The 20,235-nt window shown below is 48.7% G+C and overlaps 3 protein-coding genes across 3 annotated transcripts; 2 read left to right on the top strand and 1 right to left on the bottom strand.

The window, feature by feature from the left end:
- Window positions 1-830: 830 nt before the first annotated feature.
- Window positions 831-4,850, top strand: BKA67DRAFT_508923 (nonribosomal peptide synthetase 10; the record flags this gene model as incomplete). The annotated part of the gene is made up of 3 exons (XM_046097195.1): window positions 831-1,660; window positions 1,712-2,054; window positions 2,172-4,850. The coding sequence occupies 3 exons, from the start codon at window positions 831-833 to the stop codon at window positions 4,848-4,850; spliced, it is 3,852 nt and encodes a 1,283-aa protein (XP_045964335.1).
- A 534-nt stretch (window positions 4,851-5,384) lies between these two features.
- BKA67DRAFT_547264 (heme peroxidase) lies at window positions 5,385-7,736 on the bottom strand. Its single transcript, XM_046101439.1, has 5 exons — window positions 7,557-7,736; window positions 6,994-7,417; window positions 6,720-6,937; window positions 6,239-6,655; window positions 5,385-6,186 (listed from the first exon to the last, which is right to left on the bottom strand). The coding sequence occupies exons 2-5, from the start codon at window positions 7,379-7,381 to the stop codon at window positions 5,614-5,616; spliced, it is 1,596 nt and encodes a 531-aa protein (XP_045964334.1). The 5' UTR covers window positions 7,382-7,417; window positions 7,557-7,736; the 3' UTR covers window positions 5,385-5,613.
- An 11,183-nt stretch (window positions 7,737-18,919) lies between these two features.
- Window positions 18,920-20,184, top strand: BKA67DRAFT_653401 (uncharacterized protein; the record flags this gene model as incomplete). Its single annotated transcript, XM_046106361.1, has 2 exons — window positions 18,920-19,997; window positions 20,051-20,184. The coding sequence occupies 2 exons, from the start codon at window positions 18,920-18,922 to the stop codon at window positions 20,182-20,184; spliced, it is 1,212 nt and encodes a 403-aa protein (XP_045964333.1).
- Between the last annotated feature and the right edge of the window lie 51 nt (window positions 20,185-20,235).

Below are 20,235 nucleotides of genomic sequence, written 5' to 3'. Positions count from 1 at the left end.
AATGCGTTTGACTGGTCCCAGAAACTTAGAGGGCTGGAGGACGGCTGGCACCACACATCGAGGCGAAGATACTATCCCTTTTACAGTAAGGTGTCAGGCGACACCCACATTTGAGTTTTTGTCGCTGAAAGCCGGTGCCGGCGATGGGTATTCCACAATTGATCGAGATATTGCCGGCGGTCGGTATGATCTGGACGCTCGTGCAACACATCTACGGCTGTCCGATAGCCGTTTGCGCACCTGTCCTGAGACGTGTATTGCACAGCTTTCGTTCCCGTCTCGGAACGTTGATCATCGTTACGCTACGCCGGATCCCCACAGCAAGACGGCCTCGCTCGGGTATGAAGACTCCCATATACGCGGAATGAAAGATTTGAGTTGTTGAGTTGACGTCACGAAATAGAGATTGGTAAAACTTGCGTGCTGCGGTGCCACAGAAACGGTTCTAGCACCAGTCTGCCTTGCATATCAACCTCCTGCGGCTTGGCTACCGGGCACATATATAAACGGCCCATCTAACAATAATTGGTACATCGAATCTACCGACCTTATAGCAACTGTACGCCACTATTCAGATCAAGAAACTCAACTTCAGCCCGCACAATATTCCCCCACGCACATCCCGCTTCTTTCTGCGCCTAGTGCTTTTTGGCCAATCGCGACACTCCCTGTTTGGCACCTGCACAGGCTGAATCTCGCCACTGGAGAACCTAGAGAGTCCACGGTTCAGGATCGGCTCTCGGCCAAAAGCAGCCCTCGTATAAAGCGTTGAGGAATCGGCTGGTCGTTAAGCATCTGTGCCCGTCAATATCCGTGTTTGAAAAACCAACATGGCAGTGATCGATACAACGAAAGATCTGGCGGCACTGTTCGTACAGCAAGCACAGCGAACTCCTGACGCCATTGCGTTGGAGGACGAGACGCGGGCACTTACGTACGCTGAATTGGAGCGAGAGACCGCCTCTTTAGCCCACAAGCTTCGAGTTCAGGGTGTCACCCGAGATAAATTAGTGGGAATTCTTCTGGGACGAAGCGCTGACTATGTGGTTGCTTGTCTGGCTACGCTCCGGGCAGGAGGCGCTTTCCTCGTATTAGAGCTTGCGTACCCCCCTGGACTGTTGGCCGATGTCATCGACGATGCTGGCCCGGCTGTGATATTAACGCACAGAGCCCACGCTGGAAAGGTTTCCAGTCATTCTAATATAATTATCATGGATGAGTCTGAGCCCAACACAAATGGAACACACACAAACAGCACGACCCATGTACTTCCGCCCTTGCCAGCGGACGACGACCTAGACAGACTGGCATTTGTCTCATATTCAAGTGGAACCACAGGGCGGCCGAAGGGTATTGCTAACGCGCACAGTGCCCCTGTACGGTCGTATGACCTGCGTTTCGTTCTCAGCGACCTGAAGCCAGGCGACAGAGTAGCGTGCAATGTGTTCTTCGTGTGGGAGATACTAAGGCCACTGATCCGCGGTGCCACAGTCTTTACCATCCCGGATGAGGCAAGCTACGATCCAGTAGCCTTGGTTGAGTTGCTTTCTACACGAAATATCACCGAAACTCTCATGACACCAACGCTTCTGGCGACCATTCTAGCTCGCAACACCAAGCTGAATAGTCTGAAGAATTTGCGAACGCTGTGGCTGAACGGGTGAGTGCCACTGGTGCCTGCAAAATCCAGCGGCTGCTAACAACGCCATAGAGAAGTCGTGACGACAGACTTAGCAAGAAGGGCACTGAAAGCGCTACCTGAAGCTACGAGGCTTTTGAACTGTTACAGCGCTAGTGAAACCCACGAAATTGCTTGTGGTGACATCAGGGACATGCTCGATGATAGTGCTACCGTATGTCCTGTTGGTCCGCCATTGGACCCAAAGCACGCCTACATTCTTGATCAAAGCGGCAAGCAGGTCGAGTCAGGTCTCAGTGGGGAGTTGCACATTGGTGGCGGGTTGTTAGCCAGAGGATACCTGAACTTACCTGAGGTTACCTCGAAAGCTTTCATCCCGGACCCGTTCAACCCCGGCCAGCGTATGTATCGTACTGTAAGTAATTTTGTTGTATCTCTCATCGCAGCTGCGACCGGAATATTGTCGCGAAATTGCAGTATCCAAGACAAGATCGTTACTTGAACGTAGTACTCACTAACCCAACCAATTTAGGGCGATCTCGCTAGAATAACCGACTCAGGCCTTCTAGAAATTCTTGGCCGTGTCGGCGGCATGATCAAAGTGCGAGGCTATACTGTACAACCCGGTGCCGTCGAGCATACCATTATGAAGCAGCTTGCAGTTAGCCATTGTGCGGTTGTTGCTCACGGCGATGGCCTAGAACGACAGCTTGTTGCATACTTCGTGCGGGACCCAGAAGCGAATGACCGCGCTGAATTTACAGTCGAGGAGTCGGGTTATAGCCCTTCAGCAAGAAAGGTGCTTACCTCGAACCTGGCCCACTACATGATACCAGCCCTGTGGTGTGAGCTTCGCGAAATCCCTACCCACGAGGTTTCGGGCAAGGTAGATCTGAAGGCGTTACCTACTCCCTCAGCACCGAAGTCGCCAAGCGGCGTTAATGGTCATGATGACGGGCGTAATACCGAAGTCAGAATTGAGACCATTGCCAAACTATGGGCCGCTTCTCTCAACCTGTCCGCCAAATCGGTAACAGAAGAGCACGATTTTTTTGATTTGGGCGGTCACTCTCTGGCACTTGCCGACCTAGCTAGCCGCCTGACGGAGGCATTCGGCTTCCCAGTTCCTCTGTCGCGTCTTGCCGGAAACCCTACTCTGCAAGGACATGCGGAAGCCGTCCGTGCCGCGCGTGATGGTCACACTGCTGCGGTGCAAGCTGATTTACCCAAGGTACTATTAGCAGATTCAACACTGCCTGACGACATTCAAGCTACGGGCGCAAAGATGTGCCCACTAAGCGAAGCGAATACCATCTTGCTGACGGGTGTCACTGGTTACCTGGGTGCTTTCCTCCTGACATCCATTCTGGAGAATACATCCGCACGGGTGGTTTGTCTCGTACGCTTTACCCACCCAACCGGCGAAGACAGGGGTCAGGGTATGTCGCGTCTGCGCAAGAACTTATTGGATCTTGGAATTTGGAATCAATCCATCCTGGAACGTGTGGAGGTGCTCCCTGGAAACTTGGGTCGTAAACGGCTCGGCCTTACGCCTGACACCTTTGACGAGCTCGCTTCTAAGGTTGATGCCATCATACATGCTGGTGCTACTGTCAACCTCGTATACCCCTATGCCGCTATGAGATCTGCCAATGTCGGTGGCACGCGAGAGATTTTGCGTTTAGCTAGTCAAAGCGGAGCGAGCGTCCACTACATCTCCACAAATGGTGTCTTGCCACCTTCATCTGAAGGTTGGTCCGAAGATGCTATGCTCAGTATTGATGAGGTGCCAGAAAAGTTGGTCGATGGTTATGGCCAGACCAAATGGGTAGCTGAGCAGCTCGTTCTTGAGGCTGGTCGTCGGGGATTGCCTGTCAGGATATACCGCCCGGGAACGATTAGTGGCCACAGTATTCTCGGTTCTACCAACACGTACGATCTGCTAACGGCTTTGTTCGTTGAATCCATTCACCTCGGCTATGCTCCAGATATCAAAGGATGGCTGGCTGAAATGACACCTGTCGACTTCGTTAGTAAAGCTGTCGTCACATTGGCCAACCATACCGAAGTAGACCAGCCAATTTTCCACGTTGGCGACCCTAAGCCTGTCACTGCTGCTGCGCTATATGAAGACCTCGCCGAGCTTGGTTACCCGACAAAGTCTCTTGATTGGGACGATTGGGTCACACTCTGGAATGAGAAGCGTGGCGCTAGTAAGGCCGGCGACGACTCGTTCACTGCTGGTATCCTCCGTCGAGGTATGCCAACTGTCGACTTCTTGAGAGCCGTGACAGTGCTCAATGATGCCAAGACGCAACCCGCCCTTAGTGTCTACGAGTTAGAGCGCCCCAAGATCGACAGTAAGCTACTTGAAACCTATACGCGCGATTGGTATGCGAGAGGATGGTTACCGAGACCTCCTGTCAGGGAAGCATCAGGCACTTCAACGCCCAAGGCGAAGGGACCTTTAGCTGGTAAAGTTGCTGTTGTGACCGGTGCTTCTTCAGGAATCGGTGCGGCTGTTGCTTCGGCATTGTCAAGAGAAGGCGCGCATGTTGTGCTTGCTGCCCGCCGTACTGAAGCTTTAGAGAAGCTGAAGACAAAACTTTCCGCTACGCCAGGCAAGGTGCTTGTGCACAAGACGGACGTTACCAGTAAGACAGATGTGGACTCTCTATTCAAGACAGCAAGCTCTCTGTCCGAATCAGGTTCGGGTGTAGATATACTTGTTAGCTGTGCTGGTGTCATGTACTTCACCATGATGGCCAATGTACAGACCGAGGAGTGGGAGCGTACCGTTGACGTAAACTGCAAGGGTCTGCTGCACTGCTTGTCAGCAAGCGTGCCTCCCATGTTGAAGCGCGGCAGTGGTCACATTGTGGCCATTTCTTCGGATGCTGGTCGCAAGGTATTCCCGGGTCTGGGCGTCTACTCAGCAAGCAAGTTCTTTGTCGAGGCTACCTTGCAAAGCTTACGCCTCGAGACTGCAGGAACAGGTCTGCGCGTAACTAGCATACAGCCTGGTAACACGGCCACGGAGCTCTTAGGCATGTCAACGGATGCAGAAGCTATCAAGAAGTTTGGCGAGCCAACTGGCGCGAAGGTCTTGGATCCTGAAGATGTCGCTGAAGCCATCATATATGCACTACGCCAGCCTGAGCATGTTGCCGTCAACGAGGTCCTAATCGAACCTCGTGATGAGCCGATTTAAATGGTGGGAGATTCTCTCGCAAATCACACCGAAGGCCCATCGTCAGTGGAATTTTTAATCAATTGTGTGGTTAGAATATTGTTTGCAGAATTGAATGCATAGATACGACCGGGAAACTATCGCTAGACTTAAAGTAAATAGAAAAATTCCAAAGAAACTAATTAAGATCATAAGATAAAATCTTTTATACGTTACAAGATATTGTTATTGTTTTCAAGTTGAACTAAATTTACATAACTTCACGTTATAATTCGAGAAATGCACGTGATTTAGTACGCTCAAATAAGCGGCCTCGGACTCTAGACGAATACTTTGAGACGCCCTTAATTATTCTTCTGCGGGTAGGATTGTAGAGACGCGCAGTAGTTCAGACAACAAGTATCTAGAGATCGCTGTGGCCCTAGCTGAGCTTCAAGATGACGATTTAAGCAGTGGAGTGCAGCTGAAGCTTTCGCTGAGCAGTCCTCTACACAATTCCTCTCCACATATCGACCTTTCTTAGTGTCGCTTGAATATAGATGCTCAGGCTAAAAGTGGCTCGGTAATTATCTGATTTTATATTCATGATAACTCCAAGCTCTTGACGCGGTTTCCCTCTGTATTTCCAGGCAGCTATCCAGACTAGAAACTTGGTTCTTATACCACCTTCTACTTGGCGTGTACGCCTATCAACATCCCTGCAGTTTCACCCAAAGCTTCATCTTACTCCAAGGAACTTTTTCTTCTTCTCACTGATTAATGTGTATTGACTGTGTCAATCATGTTACCATCCCGCGACGCCAGCATTGACTATCAGCGTGTCCGTGGTTCTGTTACTATGTATGAGATGAAGGCTGACTGCCCCTGTAACTTGCTGTCCAACCTCATATGTGCCATTCCATATTATAAACCCGTCTCTCGAACCAGACTTGGCCGTCCAGGATCCACTTCCGCTAACAATCCGCGGCCCCAGTGTTAAGGGCTGGGGGACAGGAGCGACGATCTTCACTTCAAAGTCTGTGGGTAAAGCATCAATGAGGGTTTGAGGGATTGCCACGCCGAAAGATACGCTTCGGCCATCTGAAGATGTCAGACTGGGAACGATAAATGGCCCCCAAGAGATCGGGAAAGTCGTTTCCTGCTCACCAACAGCAACTGTGAAAGATGTGACATTGCTCAGGCCGACGCCAGGAAGTGAGAAAGGGTAGTATATTGCGGACCCGTATACTTTGTCGTCAAATGTGCCAGTGCTCCCAAATACTGTCTTCCCTCTGCCTTCTTCAGCTTCTAGCTGCACCGTTTTGCCACCGATCATGAAAATCACAGGAGACGTGGGTCTTAAGAGATCTCTGAGTACCTGTAAATTGAAACAGTCAGTTTTGCACTGCCACTCCAATTAATATACTAACTCTTATTTTTCCAGAAAGGACAATCCTGTCGTCCAAATTGAAGTCCCATGTAACATTGATGGGCTTGATGGAAAATGGTATAATGGGGCTATCAAGTTTTGCAGCAGAAGGTACAGTGTTGATCATACGACCCATAACTTCTATGCAAACCTCTTGGAACCCCTCTCCACTGTTGTATAGGTCTGTCATAGTTTTGTTGCCGTCACTTTCGAAGAGGCGCAAATCTGAGCGGGATGTTTCGTTAAAGCTGCTAACCAGGGGTCCACCCATCTGGCCTGTGCCGTCAATATATTCATGCACAACACGAGTATCAAATGCACCTCGACTACTGTCGAAATCAACTCCACCGTTTGTGTTGTTAGGTGTGACCGCGGACTCTGGACTGACCTCCGGGAATCCACCATGATGTACCGATCCCTGGGAAGCGTTAGAGGATACTCCTGGAAGCAATACTATAAGTGTTTGATGGAGGATTTATTACCATGGTATGTCCACAAGCGGTCAATGCGATGGAGTCCTCTTGGTTGAAACCAGCCCTCCCAAATTGTGCCAGTGTCTCCTCAAGATTGGTCCCGGGCTCGGGCACACCAGTCGTGTGGTCTGCTTGAATAGCATCTACTCGACCGGGACGATAAGGAATGTACTTTCCTCCGCATAGGTTCACGGACATGACGGTACCCAGCGCCACGAGGTCAGACACTGTCAAGCACATCCGTTAACATCAGAGCATTTATACGGAAATAAATATAGCATACTTGGGACGAACTCATTTACAAAAGGTCTCCAAAATGTGAAGCTATCGTTGAAAGCGCTACCCTTGTTCTCTTCTCGAAAAGTTTCGAATCCAATGGAAGCATCAATACCACCTGTGCCTGCTGTAGTATTTCCTGTAATGAAATCGTGGAACGCGACCCGCATCCACTGAGCTGCAGTGGTTCGGCCAGATTTGAGCGACGGCTCTCCGGTCATTGTCACGTAATTTGTGCATGGTGTGATGGCTGACGAGAAATTTGATGCGTAAGAATCCCAGTTGTCCACGAGAATGTGCTCTAGCAGCGATATCTGTGGGGTGGGATAGTAGAACATAGCAAAGCCAAGGTCGAGAAGTAGAAGAATGGAAAGAGCGGGTCGTCTGATGCGCATTTTGGCACATACAGTCGACGAACAATAACACTAGATCTACACCAATTAGTAAGTTTAGTAGTATAGAACAGAAGTCAATAAATCATATAACAAATGAACACAGGAAGATCTGGCGGGCCTTTTCAGCGTTGGGGAGAACAGTACTTATTACACCCAATGTTGACAGAGTACATACACAATTATTGATAACAATGAGGACTTGTAAGCATCAACCAAAAGACCATCACTTAAGCCGCAACAGAGACTCACACCTCTTATAGCTAGGAATCTGTCTCTTCGAGGTCTAGATAGAGCTTATAAGGCGATTCGGCCATGCATGCTAGGTTTTTGTCAAATAGTTGCGAAGACCATGGTGATCATGTGAACTAGCACCCGTCAACGTTGACTCCTCTTAGCTTTGGCCAATGTTAGTAATCGTAAACTGTGACTCGTTCGCTTCAAACCTGAGTGTTACACTGCAGCCATAGTCGCCATGCACGGTCACCACACTGGATGCGTTCATTCGTTGCCTGTGAAGACCCCTGGCCATGAGCCTTGATGAATTGTGTTCTAGATCGAGGGCCCGTTTGGCGCTGACTCATCAGCCCAGGGTTACGCCTCCAGAGACTTGAAATGACCCTCAATCTTTAGCCATAATTTTGTAATATCACGGAACTCCATATGCGGTCACTCCGAACTTGCGTTTGTGGCAAATAGATAAGTTAACACAATAGCACGACCAGCTAACCTAAGCGATCATGATTTAAGCGATAGAAAATGTATATGTTTATCTTAATCAAGAGGCTGCTAGCCTAAATCTATTTTTAGGCTAGGCCTAGTCACGTATGGAGTGAGCCATGGAGCACGACTATCAAATCAAGACAATAAATTACTCCATGATGCCACAAATCGTCGTAAGCCAGAACTTATCGCACGGAAAATAAATTGAATTAACTGTTATTTATCTGGTCATACGGCATATCACTGTTAACTGCTTCTTCAGATTGGAGCCGACGTCCTCTGTCAGCCACCATCAAGGACGTAGGATGAAGACAAACGTCGACCAATGGGTGACATGAAATAACCATACTCGGTTTTCAAACGGCTTCCCAAAAAGTTTGTCCATATCTGCATTGCGCTGAACTTATCCGTGTCGCTCACAAACTTACAAGTCTTGGCGCTTCAGGATTACGATGACCGTCGGAATGCCTCGGTCATCAAACGCAAAAGGTTTGGAAATATCCTTGACCGTCCATTTCACCCGGAAACTTTTGTCTGGGTCAGCACACAATGATTCTGATCTTTCCAGTTCTGTGGTTACTTTTTACTTTATAGCTATCTACCAACAAGGATGGCCGCATCATTCGTTTCAATAGAATGTGGCTATAGACCTATCCACCCTGGTATCAGCCGTATGGAATCTTTAGATTATTTTACTCGACAAGCTAGTTTCCTGCACGTACTGGCCTGATATATTGTCTCTGTCATAGCAAATATCATTTAGTTACCTCTCCGCGTGGCCATTTCATCCATCGCCAACATCAGCTCCAATAATGGGCAAAATAATGAACTTTTGTACTATGTGATATTCAAGCTGGCATTGTCGCCATAAATATCCTGACTATCCATGCCTTAAGTTCTCGGATATCCCTTCCTCCGAGGAGCCAGACTTCTTAAATACGAAGCAGTACCGGTTATCTTCAAAAACAACCCAGCCAAAGAGCGGATACAGGAGGAGCGGTTTGATAGAGTATGTGTTCAATCAGGTAGGTCTACCGATCAATTTGGAGAAAGAGACATCCCATGACAGCCAATACATAGTCGGGCGTTGCTATAGACTCGATAGTAGTAATAATATATCATCTTCGTTGCAAGTTATTCGTGGTGAGTTATGCGCTTTTAGTGTGGTTTGAGCCACAATGAATTTGACCGTGAGTAACGAGCCGCATACCGAGGAGCATGAGAACCAGCACATCGTGCTCTGGATCGTGGTTGGACCATAAATTATGAGGTGCGATGATAACATGGCAAATGCTTAAGAGACATTCTAGTATGATTTCGTGTATGTTGTCAACTTGCCAACCTCGTAAGCTGTCTTCAAATGGTGACAGGCTTTCTCAAGTCAACTGCCTTCTAGTCTACATGGAAACAGCGTTAGAGTAATACACGAAAATAATGACGACGAATTCTCCTTTGAGGTTCGCGGCAACACCGAGAATTGGCTTAGACTTAACCACGGGGAGCCAGGCCTCAATTAAGACGTAGCAGTGTAGTCATTCCGCAATCGAGACATTCGTAGCTATCAATAGTAATTTTTATCACGGGTTGCCCATGATTTCAACAGACAAGATTTGTGTAAAGGTGCCTTCGATCCGAGTGGTATGAATGCCACAGCATAAGCACGCAGCATAGGCAAGTCACGGATGCAGAAATAAGAGCCCCATTGAGTACCATGCCCTACAACTCCCAGAGGGACGTGCCTCCGCAAGTCTTAGTATATAAATAGTCACAATGATCAGAACATACAAGGCCCAGTCTATGGGCTACGAGCGCTCACAACGTTCTGTCCAGTGTCACCCAACCATGTTATCTATGCTCCTTAGGTCGCTTTTCCTGCACAACTCTTTGAGAGCTGGAACAGAGCAAAATAATAATGCGACGACATTGGCATGTTAATTTTTCAGAGAGCAAAATAGCTCGGTAATCATGCGATGTAGCAGGTTTATGCTTGGCTCTGCTAGATTGTAATTGTGCCATGCGAGCATCCAGCCTTGTCACTTACCGTAAGCATAGATTTCGTTGCTCAACGGTCAGCAACGTAGGATGCACAAGACATCATAAACTATGTTGTTGCCTGGTTCCGGACAGAATACTGCAGAGTGGCTATATTAATGTAGGTTGAAATGATCGTCGATTCCATACGTGCTGTACGTAATCATACTAATCTCACCCACTTGTTATTCCACTAGTAGAATATGGTTATTGCGCCCTTTGAGAAGTGGCTTGATAGAATATTTGGATAGCCTCTTGAGTGGGTTTGTCGCCCTTATAATCCTCATCGATGGACTGGACATTGTATGTCTATGAACTTATTAGCTTGATAGCTGTGCGCCACCGCTGCAATGATTTCGTCCCATCGTTCAAGTCCGAATCGCTACGGCTCCGTGAATGTATGTTAGTTTCTCTTCAATCGTTACCAAAATACCATTGGTGGGCAATGTCACAGTCGAAAGAGCGCCACGGTTGTAAATAGATTACCGCGAAATGCACTTTGCCTGTGTCTCGAACAGGCGGCAAGCACTTAATGCGTCAGTTTGATTGCTTCGTCGTTTCAAATAAATGAATTTATTTAACAACAATCATTACCACGGGATTGGTAACGATGTTTACTTTATTTCTTCGCATTCCTCCGGATCTACAACAACAATTCCAGGTCGAGTTGGTTTGTGAACTAGGATTCATGGACTGTGCCGAACAGCCGTATCGCCTGCGGTGATCGCAGGATCCCCAGCGCTTGAACCATTCTACCGTAGATCTTCCCATCGGCAAAGCATATATATCTGGAAATTCATTCGACATGTTCTCTTGTGGTTTTTGATACCACTGATTCTTGAACTTTGCCGACCCGATGGTTATACGACAGTCCCATATGATCAACGATTTGCCGTTACAAGCCCGATATCGAACCAGTCTGCTGCGGCATACATTGACAGACCGGGAAGAATGCGAGGTGCACGACGAATTGCCCACCCATGTATAATCACGCCCGTTATCATTGCTTCCTCAACAAGCAACAAGACAAATATCTGTCCAGGTCAGAGTCTGTGCAACACTTGCCGCCGTTGAATAGCACATGCCAATAGCGAGCCACGATTCGCTGCAAAGAAATTCCAAAGTTTCTCGTGACTCTCAATATTTCTGTGGCCATTTCAATGCTGCAGTCTTGACTCAAGTTCCAATCTAGTACCTTTGGGCGCTATTTGTCTGACTTTGACGCAGTGGCACTCGAAAGCAACGTTCCATTAACAAATTGGCTCTCAAGCTTATGACTAGCTCTGCAGTGATTAGCTTCAACGCTCTTGCACACGGCTTGTCGAAATACCCGCGCCACAAAATCTCTTGGAACTAGCTTTGGGTTATTTCCCACAGCTTTCCGCGAAGCAAGTGTTGTTTTGGTGTTTTAGCGGCGTTGAGTGGCCAGCGAAACAGCATAGCGAGGGTACTTTTGGGGTCCAAGCGCCATGGTCGTTCGTACTGTAGAAAGGACGACACACATCTTTCGATGAGTGTCGGCACTGATAAGACGGATCACTCAGAAGAACAACCGTTCCCTGGTTTGGGTTTATCTTGTTCCAATGAGTCATGTTGGCTTCTCCCTTTGAGTTGCTTCTTCGTAGGGATCCGTAGTGTGTGTATACTTTTCGCCTAGCTCCAGACTTCGTGGGGAGAGTCCGAGCTAAACTTGGTTAAGGCATAGAAACACCGGGATTGACTCCGGATGAGCACGTCACGGCGAATGCGGCAGTGTTGGTATTCCCTCTCGATAAGTGACAGCAATGTGGGAGGCATGTGGTGATCCACTGCATCGGTGAACAGGTCTCGTGACGATCTTGGATTGAGTCACAAGGGACGACGACATTTGTACCAATATCACAATTTTTTATCTGCATGAATAGAACTAACTTGAACGGAGCTCAGTACGGTGCAGGTTTTACCACCAAAACGTGCGAGACCAGGTCCATGGTCAATCACTACTACACTTTGAAGGCCTCGATTTCAGAACCTTCAACCAGGGTCAAACCACTGATACTATGGTACATGATCGAGGAGTACTAGGGGACTTCCCATGATCCCGGAAAACGCCACGTTCCATTTCGATATTGGAAATTTGGGCGCAAATCCGGGGAAGATTGGTCAAACATTCTGAAAGTCGGCTGTTAGTAGCAAATATACGTCCCGAGCAAGAGGTCGAAGTTCCTCTTCTCTATCATTCATCGCGGCGACTAGTTTGGGGCGAATACAACTGTGTAAAAACAATGTACAATGACTTGATATCAAGACTGATACTATGAAGAAAGAAGTTAAGAAAGAAAGAAAGAAAAACATCCGTCAGGAGCTGCAAGCGGGAGAATGCACACTGCTCCACCTATAGATTGCCAAGGTCAAACTTAAGCATACGATAGCGAATAAAGGAAGTATGGAAAATATTTCTGAATAGCAGATTCATGTAAATAAATCACATTTGAACTGAACCTGATATACCAAAGTTAAATATTCGTCGAGTGGTGGTATGAGAAGGGTTCGCGAAAAGCGTCTCCTTTGGTGGAAAGAGCTGGAGAAGTGTGCATTCTCCTACCTGCAGCTCCTGCCGTTCGTTGTCGACAGGAAACTGCGAACGTTTAGGTACTTCTGCTATACTTTCCAATCAAGACGCAGCAGTCGGAACCTTGCAACTCGGAGCTGACGGAGACATCCCCGCAGTCCGTGGCGTGCTTCTTTATACAATAGAAATGCGGCCTGGTGGGAATTAGGTTGTCAAAACTCATGAAAGCAGTAAGCGGCAGTGACTCGTGAAGAAAAGAGGATCGTAGACCCATGAAACCAACACTAGCCCTACCACAACTCAGGGATTCCATTCGTTCTAGTATGGACGGGATTATGAGAGCCGTTCGACGGCTTCACTTTGGAGTTCATGCCAAGATCCTGACGCGTAAAGCACTAGCCCTTGCTTGTTGGTGATGCAGCTGCATTGTTGCAATAGAGATGCACCTGAATATCGAGCTGTAGAAAAGACGGTAACCAATGACTGATCACATCGGGCTTCAGGCATCCGTTAGTTGGGTGGTCTCAGGTGAAGGAAGAGAGAGAGTTTTCGTGATAAAATTGAAGTATGCAGCCTTGAGATTGATGCATACAAAAGCACGGCAAAGGGACATGTCGCACACCATCATGGTCGGCGACCTTCATTTTAAGCGGTTCCCTTAGGGTGAAATGTCAGATACGAAATACTCACCACACGCCAAGTTGCAGAATATGGATTTCTTTTCCCAACTGGGTCCTTCTGCACCATCCTGGTAAACATCCTGAGCTCTTCTTTTCGCCCCGTAATCCGTACTCTGAACAGTCGTCTCGACTGCCGGCGCGCGGACGCTCGCTAGCGTAAGGCAGTCTTCCGTTCCAGTCTTGTGACTCACGGCTCTTCCTCGTTTTAATCTAAATGCATTCATGGAGCGAGAAGCAGAACATCAACGACTGCTGCCCAGATGTCGTTATCTGGGGGCATAGGGCTTGGTGATTTAGTTAGGGCGGCCCTACCTTTGTCAGAAAGCCTCCCGTGTCTTGAGGTGACTTTGTGATTGCAGCCAGCAGCCTCAGGGTGCTTGGGTCGCATTGTTGAGCCGTAGCTGGCAAGGGAGAGCTGCGCTAAGAGCGCCAATGTTGACGGGCGATCCGGAAAAGAAGTGATCGTCGGTAGCCCCACCGACAACGGTCCGGGATCTGACATCTGGCATTGCTACCTTTTGGGGAATGCCAGTCAGATCTGAGACATACCCTGGTCGCCTGATTTGCCCTAAACGATTCAAGCAGTTCTTCTGAGTGGGTGCTGACAATCAGGGTATCCAAAAGCGGATATGGCTGTAGTCCTGCTTCATTTGGTTCAGAGTAAGGAAGGTCCAAAAACGTCGAGATTGAGGGACGCTTTTGGCCTTCTAGAAAAGGGAGTGGATGCTTTCATCAAAGTTCACGAGATCTCGAGATCGAGCTACGTACCATGCCATTGGACTTTGGGTCTTCCTTTGTTAGTGGCAGAGGACGAAATTTTGTCAGCCGACTAGGTAGATGTTTTCGGATGACCCTGTCGCCTGCAGGTGGGTGGGAACTGTGGCTTTCGCTACGTGCCGGTTGACACTTCGATGATCGCCACTGTCAACTCCCGGGAAACATGTGTGAAATCTCACTAGGCTTACTAGATCCGACTGTCCAAGAGGCTTTATCAGGCATGTAGTACAGTGTCTTGAGTCCAGCGAAGGCATAATGCATATTCGATAAATCCTACGTGCATGCAAGTCAATGCGCTTGACAGGCCATCTCGATATCTGCGGCGGCTTGTCACACGGACAACTCGAATATGTTATAAAGTCGTGATATTGAATTATGCTGCAACAAAATCACAAAGGTACTGAATGTCAGGCGCTGAGTGTGATGATTTATCTTTCCTGAGCTAGAGACAAAATGGATTAGTGATGATGGATCAATCCTCATGAGATGAAAGTCCTGGACATAACCCCACCAGGCAAATTTGGGATAATCTTTTGCTGCAGTAGTGGAATGCAACCTCAGGGTGTACTGTGCAACTTTTATTCAAACTTCGACCTTGTGGTCGCAATGGTGTCGATGACACCAGCTGCCTGGTCGTATGAGGGGTGTTGTCGGCATAACCGGTTGGTAGTACAAGGGATATCTGAAATTGGAATTGCTGAAGTATGGAAGCTGCCAGGTTATACTGGTAGTCTGTATCCACTGTACCCATATATCGCCATGTGCGAACATGGTTATGGATGAGCTCGTGGTTTCCCGCACTCTCCCCATTGTATTGAGGTTTGTGGATGTGTACTTTTGAAAGTTGAACCTACAAACCCCTGATGATGATATCACATGATGGTGGTAAGTTTGCTTCGTGATAGACGGAGACACCATGCATTTCACCTGCAAGAATTAATACCAAGAGCTGTATTCTTCAACGGTTTGCAGGGCATAACTGGAGGCCGTGAAGAGATTAATGACCCCCTACACCAGACAACGGCAAGACCAGGGCAAATCGTTCTATGCAATAGCAATTGGAGTTCGTCAAGGTAATATATTAGTAGAAGCACAGGTACTAGACGAATCCCTTGAAGGAGTAAGCTGCTGGCTAGTCGACGTGGGTTTCGATATATCATCGGCTCGAACTCCCGGCCCGACACTTTCTCTGGCAAATCAAATTTGGCATTGGCGCGATAAGGCGTGTATTTGAGGCTGCGCTATGTATCCAAGACGTTTAATCTAAAAGATTCACGGTAATCCACATTGCAGCAGGCGCAATCTTGAACTCACGACGAGATGATATTCAAGTACTTCCGTATCATTTCGGGAGGGGGGGTTAATATGTACAAATCTTTTGAATACGACAAGGATAGTTGGGCTTATCGTGCTGCCAAGCAGAAAAATAATGGCTGTAAAGGGCTTCAGCTTGCCTGCATGTTAGTTCCATTTTTGTTATCAACCGAGCGTTCGCGCGGGCCGCGCCACGGCTCTGCTACATATCAAGCCTAATGATACTTGTCTTGTAAGGCTTTTGACATTTACTCCGTCCCAGGACAAGTTTAAGGGTTGAAAGACGCGTATAGGAGTAGAGGGACAACGGTTCCATCTAGGAAACCCTCAGCGATGAGACACGACGGACAACACTTTCTTTCACCAGTGAGGGCTCAAAGGTTACCAAGTAGCAGCGAGCTGAGCGTTAAGCGCGTCAACAAGAGGAGAAAAGGCCCCCGCTCTGCTCTAGTCTGTACAGCTGGCCCCTGCCTACGCACTTTATTCTGGCGAACAAGGAACGAATCGAAATGCGCAATTTTAATTGTAAGAGTTGAAGCTTACCAGGCCCTACACACAATGGTACAGTAGCTTGACGTTTTAGTCTCAACTGGTATCTAGTGGTTGTGGGGTTGGGAAGCTGCATATGGCACTTGGTAGAGACTAAAGTCCTTCTGATGGCTCAGGGTCCCTCTCCTGAGTAGTTGATGCCCCCTCCCACGTCCCCTGTTTGGCTGTCTGGCTACAGTAGAGGCTACAGTAAAAGCAAGGGTGTAAAGAAACATGATTGATTGGGTCGGGCTAAGAGAAAAAACGGATCGCAGGTAAGGCCCGTTGTCGATGTTGTCATTTAGCATGCCATTCGGCCATTTCAGCGTCGAGGGTCTTATTCCCGCCCACTTTGGCCAGGAGAGGAACCCCCGGCTTTGAACCAAGCCGGGCGCCACTATTCTGCAACGTCCTGTTGGAAGCGTGCCAGTAACAGAACGCAATGACGAACGAATGCCTGTTATGGCTTTTTTTTCATTGCCAAGAAGCGCAATGCTGAGACAGAACGTTCTGTTCACGTACTTTGGACAGCTGAAATTCTGATCGATGGACTGATTGCGAACGATATTATACACTTCAGATTCTATCGCACTATTGCATGGTTGGTGCCCAGGTGTCAAGCCTTTTCCCCCTACAAGTACTCATGATTGAATTTGCCATATTACCAGGGTAAGGGCCGACGGTTGCCACAGAAGAGTAGCAATATCTGCTGGGCAGTTACGTCAGTTGGCCATTTACACATCACAAGATATCGGGAGCGGTACCACGAAACAGAAGATGGCGCGCGGCTCAAGAGCTAGGCTGGCCATAAAGATATACGATATCGTCATATATGCAAGCCCCGAATGCCCCGAGTGCCCTCCGGAGACCTACTGCGTGTCCCGCAAGCAAGAACTAACTACATATGCCAACTAAGTATACTGCACACTTATAGAAGGATGTCTGATGCCCATGAAGGCCACGTATTATGGGGATTTGTTTTCGAATCCAATGCTTCATACATTTGCCACAACAACTAATTACGGAGACGTCTCGTGTCATGGTTTCTATTTCTATTTCAAATTCTATTTCGATTCTCGGTATGCTTCTTCCTTCTGCACGGCAGCATCATTGAGGAAGCCAGGAAGCCAAACCCTGAAAGCAGCGCTGTCAGCTCGCCGGAACTAGGACGGCTGTCTGGCAATTGCAATTGCTCATAGTCTTTCCAGCTGGAGCCAATAGTCAAAAGTACCTCTACATGGCGCTATCCACCGAGCGGACCCACCATGTTTTACCGGACAAGGATCATAGAGAATTCCAAGCCGTCCTGTATCACCCGTGACGTAGGCGGTCGAGGGAATAGGATCCAGTCGGGCTTTGCGCGTGGAGAGCGACCACCCATCTCATCATGTTCTCTGGCGCCCACCGCAATTACGACCCAAATGGTTGATGTGAAGCAATACGCGCTTGAATGCTAATCTACCGGTATTGATGTGATCGTCATCGAGCGTGGGTTGGGTAACAAGCCGATCTTGGAAATGGACTTCCAGGGCGGAAACGGTACGTTGCAAACCATTTCGAATCTACTCCGTGTGCCGTTCTCAATCAGACCCTGCATGAGATTCCCTTTCACTTCAACTCCCGCATCAGTGGCGTCCGCTAAGAGCAGCCCTGAACACACTTTTTTCTGCTCCCCCCATCCCCGAAGAAATCCGCTAAGCTGGCAGGGAAAGAGCGACCAGGGGGTTATCCGTTAGGTGGTTCTCATACCCCTACCACCCAATGCGATCCACCACACAGACATGGCGCGCTTTTTGTTGGCTGCTCTGGTGAATTGTCTATTCTGCATTGTCCCTATGCATCCCATCCCACATTGCACTCCCTCTCGATCAGTACTTTAGCCCTAGTACGCAGAGATTGAATGGCTCAAGTCGCCGGGACTACTATTGGGGTTAGACAGAGGACCCTGATACCCTACTCTAATTACATAGTCAAAACTGGGCCCCCTGTTCGTGACGGTCAACAACAGTGCGACTTGGTTACGTACCTACTTGGCACTTCCAGCATCATAGCCTTCATGGGATTTATGTAAAGCCTGCCTGCCACCTCCTCCAACGTCCCAATTGGCATTCTCCTACAACCTCTTCAAAATATCTCACGCAACAACAGCATTCACTGCAAGTCAGATCATCGACACAGCACGATCCTCCCCGTATATCAACAAACCTCAGTGACTGCCGAACTGCTATACTTCTAGTGTCGGTTCAGCAGCAGCAACCCATTTACCCCCGGATCTTGAGCACTGCTGATCCTTTACTCTTCGGTCTTGAAACGAGCCATCTAGCTCCACAGATATTGATCTGTCCAGTAACTAAAACGGTTGTCGTTCAGATTGGACAGCATAACCCCAGCGTACATAGTACTGCCCAGCTCGATCTGCTCAACGCGCTACCCTCCCATACTGTCCAACCCAGAGGCCTAAGCTTCTCAGTACGGGATATTGAACTGTCGATCATTTTGTGTTCGACGTCGTCACTGGATACTGCGTGCTGGAAGGCAGTCTCCACTTGTCCCGCTGACTAGCAAGCGATAATAAGCTTCAGATGGTTTGGGGGGAAAAGGAAGTACCGACTGGCATCAACTTGTACCTCCCACTCGACCGCAGGAACCCCTGTTACATGAGCCTCTCCGTCTCCTGCCAGACACACTTAAGGCTCGCTGATCCCACCTCCACGGCTTGCTAAGGATCACCCTCATCGGATCTCACAAAGTTCAGTCACCGTCCTCTCTATTGTAACACGGCTGTACTCGTCGGGATTCCGCAGTTGATCAATTAAAACAACCTACCTACCTAACTACCTGCCTACCTACATTGGATCCCCTCACTCGTCGCATCACCAAAGGTCCGGAAGCTTCTCACCTTCCTGATTTCGCTATATCATTACTATACCGTCGAAGATGACTATGACACTCGACCACCAACAACAACGATACGGTGCCATAAACTTTGACCACATGTCTTCCTACCACACCCCTCACTTTACAAATCCCTGGGCTGCGGCCTCGTCGCCGCCCAATGCCGGTCAGGGCATGTATCAGCAGCCCTTGACCTCCGGTCTCGACATTCTAGCAAAGCAGCACCCTAGTCGGACGAGCGCACCTACTAGCTCAATGGCTTCCTTTGGAACCATTCCGGTGACTGCATCTTCAGCAGGTAGCACTCTCATGGCTAATGTCTATGGACAACAAGACTTACTCAATATGCCACAAGATCTCCTCAGCCTGAACCGGTTACAACCTACGTCTGCCGCATATGGCGAGCCCTCGTATGCAACTGCGACAAGCGCACCTTCGGTACACTCGAGCTACACTGCCTCGCCGCCGTCGTTTGACCACGGCTTACCTGGTTATGCGACCGCACCGGTTCGCTCAACATTTGCCCTGGCACCGGAGGCCGACCATAGAAGGTATTCTCAATCATCCATTCCTTCATCAGTTTCATCGTCCGACTTCGGCACCGACGAAGGCCTTCACTCCTCCAGGAACTCGATAGTTGACTTCAATCATAGAGGAATCCCGCAGGACGACCGTCGCAGCTTTGCAGATGCGCTGGACGCTGGACACGGGATGCTCGCCATGAGCCAGGAGACACCTAGAGCCATCTACCCACCTTCGAATTCCCGCGCCCGAGGATCCACCGACTCGTATGGGTTCCCGCCAGCACACTCGACTACCTCTTCAATCTCTTCAGCCAGTAATTACGGCAGCGGCAGCTATTACGGAGGATCAATTGACTCGTCCGTAAGCGACTACTCGACAGGCGGGTCCGATATCGAGTCGGTAACGTCAAGAACGTTACCTCGCCCGACCAACTTGATGACCCACCCCCCGCCGGCGCCTCAGTCCATGATGGGACAGTTTAGCTCCAAGGTGTCTTCAAGCACTCAAAAGAAGCACAAGTGCAAGGTCTGTGACAAGAGGTTCACAAGACCCAGTTCTTTGCAAACACACATGTACAGCCATACTGGCGAAAAACGTAAGTTATACTAGTCATACGCCAGTCTTGATCATCGCTAACCCCCACTCTAGCGTTTTGCTGTGAAGTCGAGGGATGTGGCAGACACTTCTCAGTTGTATCAAATCTTCGAAGACACCGGAAGGTTCACAAGAATGATGCCAAATCAGAGGCCGGCTCAGAAGACCGTCACGATGACTCGGAATAGTCTTGATACCCGTTTTACTTTCTTTTACTGCGAAATACCATGGTTTTGAGC

Source organism: Truncatella angustata (genome assembly GCF_020726525.1).
Source record: "Truncatella angustata strain MPI-SDFR-AT-0073 chromosome Unknown BKA67scaffold_1, whole genome shotgun sequence".
Taxonomy (NCBI): domain Eukaryota; kingdom Fungi; phylum Ascomycota; class Sordariomycetes; order Amphisphaeriales; family Sporocadaceae; genus Truncatella; species Truncatella angustata.
Note: the sequence above shows the minus strand (reverse complement) of the source record. Positions and strands in the feature narration are given on the sequence as shown.

What these genes read in the sequence shown, in the direction of transcription:
- BKA67DRAFT_547264 (XM_046101439.1), bottom strand. Translation starts at nt 7,381, where the DNA reads ATGCGCATCAGACGACCCGCTCTTTCCATTCTTCTACTTCTCGACCTT. An exon ending in TGTAAATGAGTTCGTCCCAA is followed by an intron (nt 6,938 to 6,993) that starts GTATGCTATATT and finishes TGTGCTTGACAG; the next exon opens with TGTCTGACCTCGTGGCGCTG. An exon ending in CCGCTTGTGGACATACCATG is followed by an intron (nt 6,656 to 6,719) that starts GTAATAAATCCT and finishes AACGCTTCCCAG; the next exon opens with GGATCGGTACATCATGGTGG.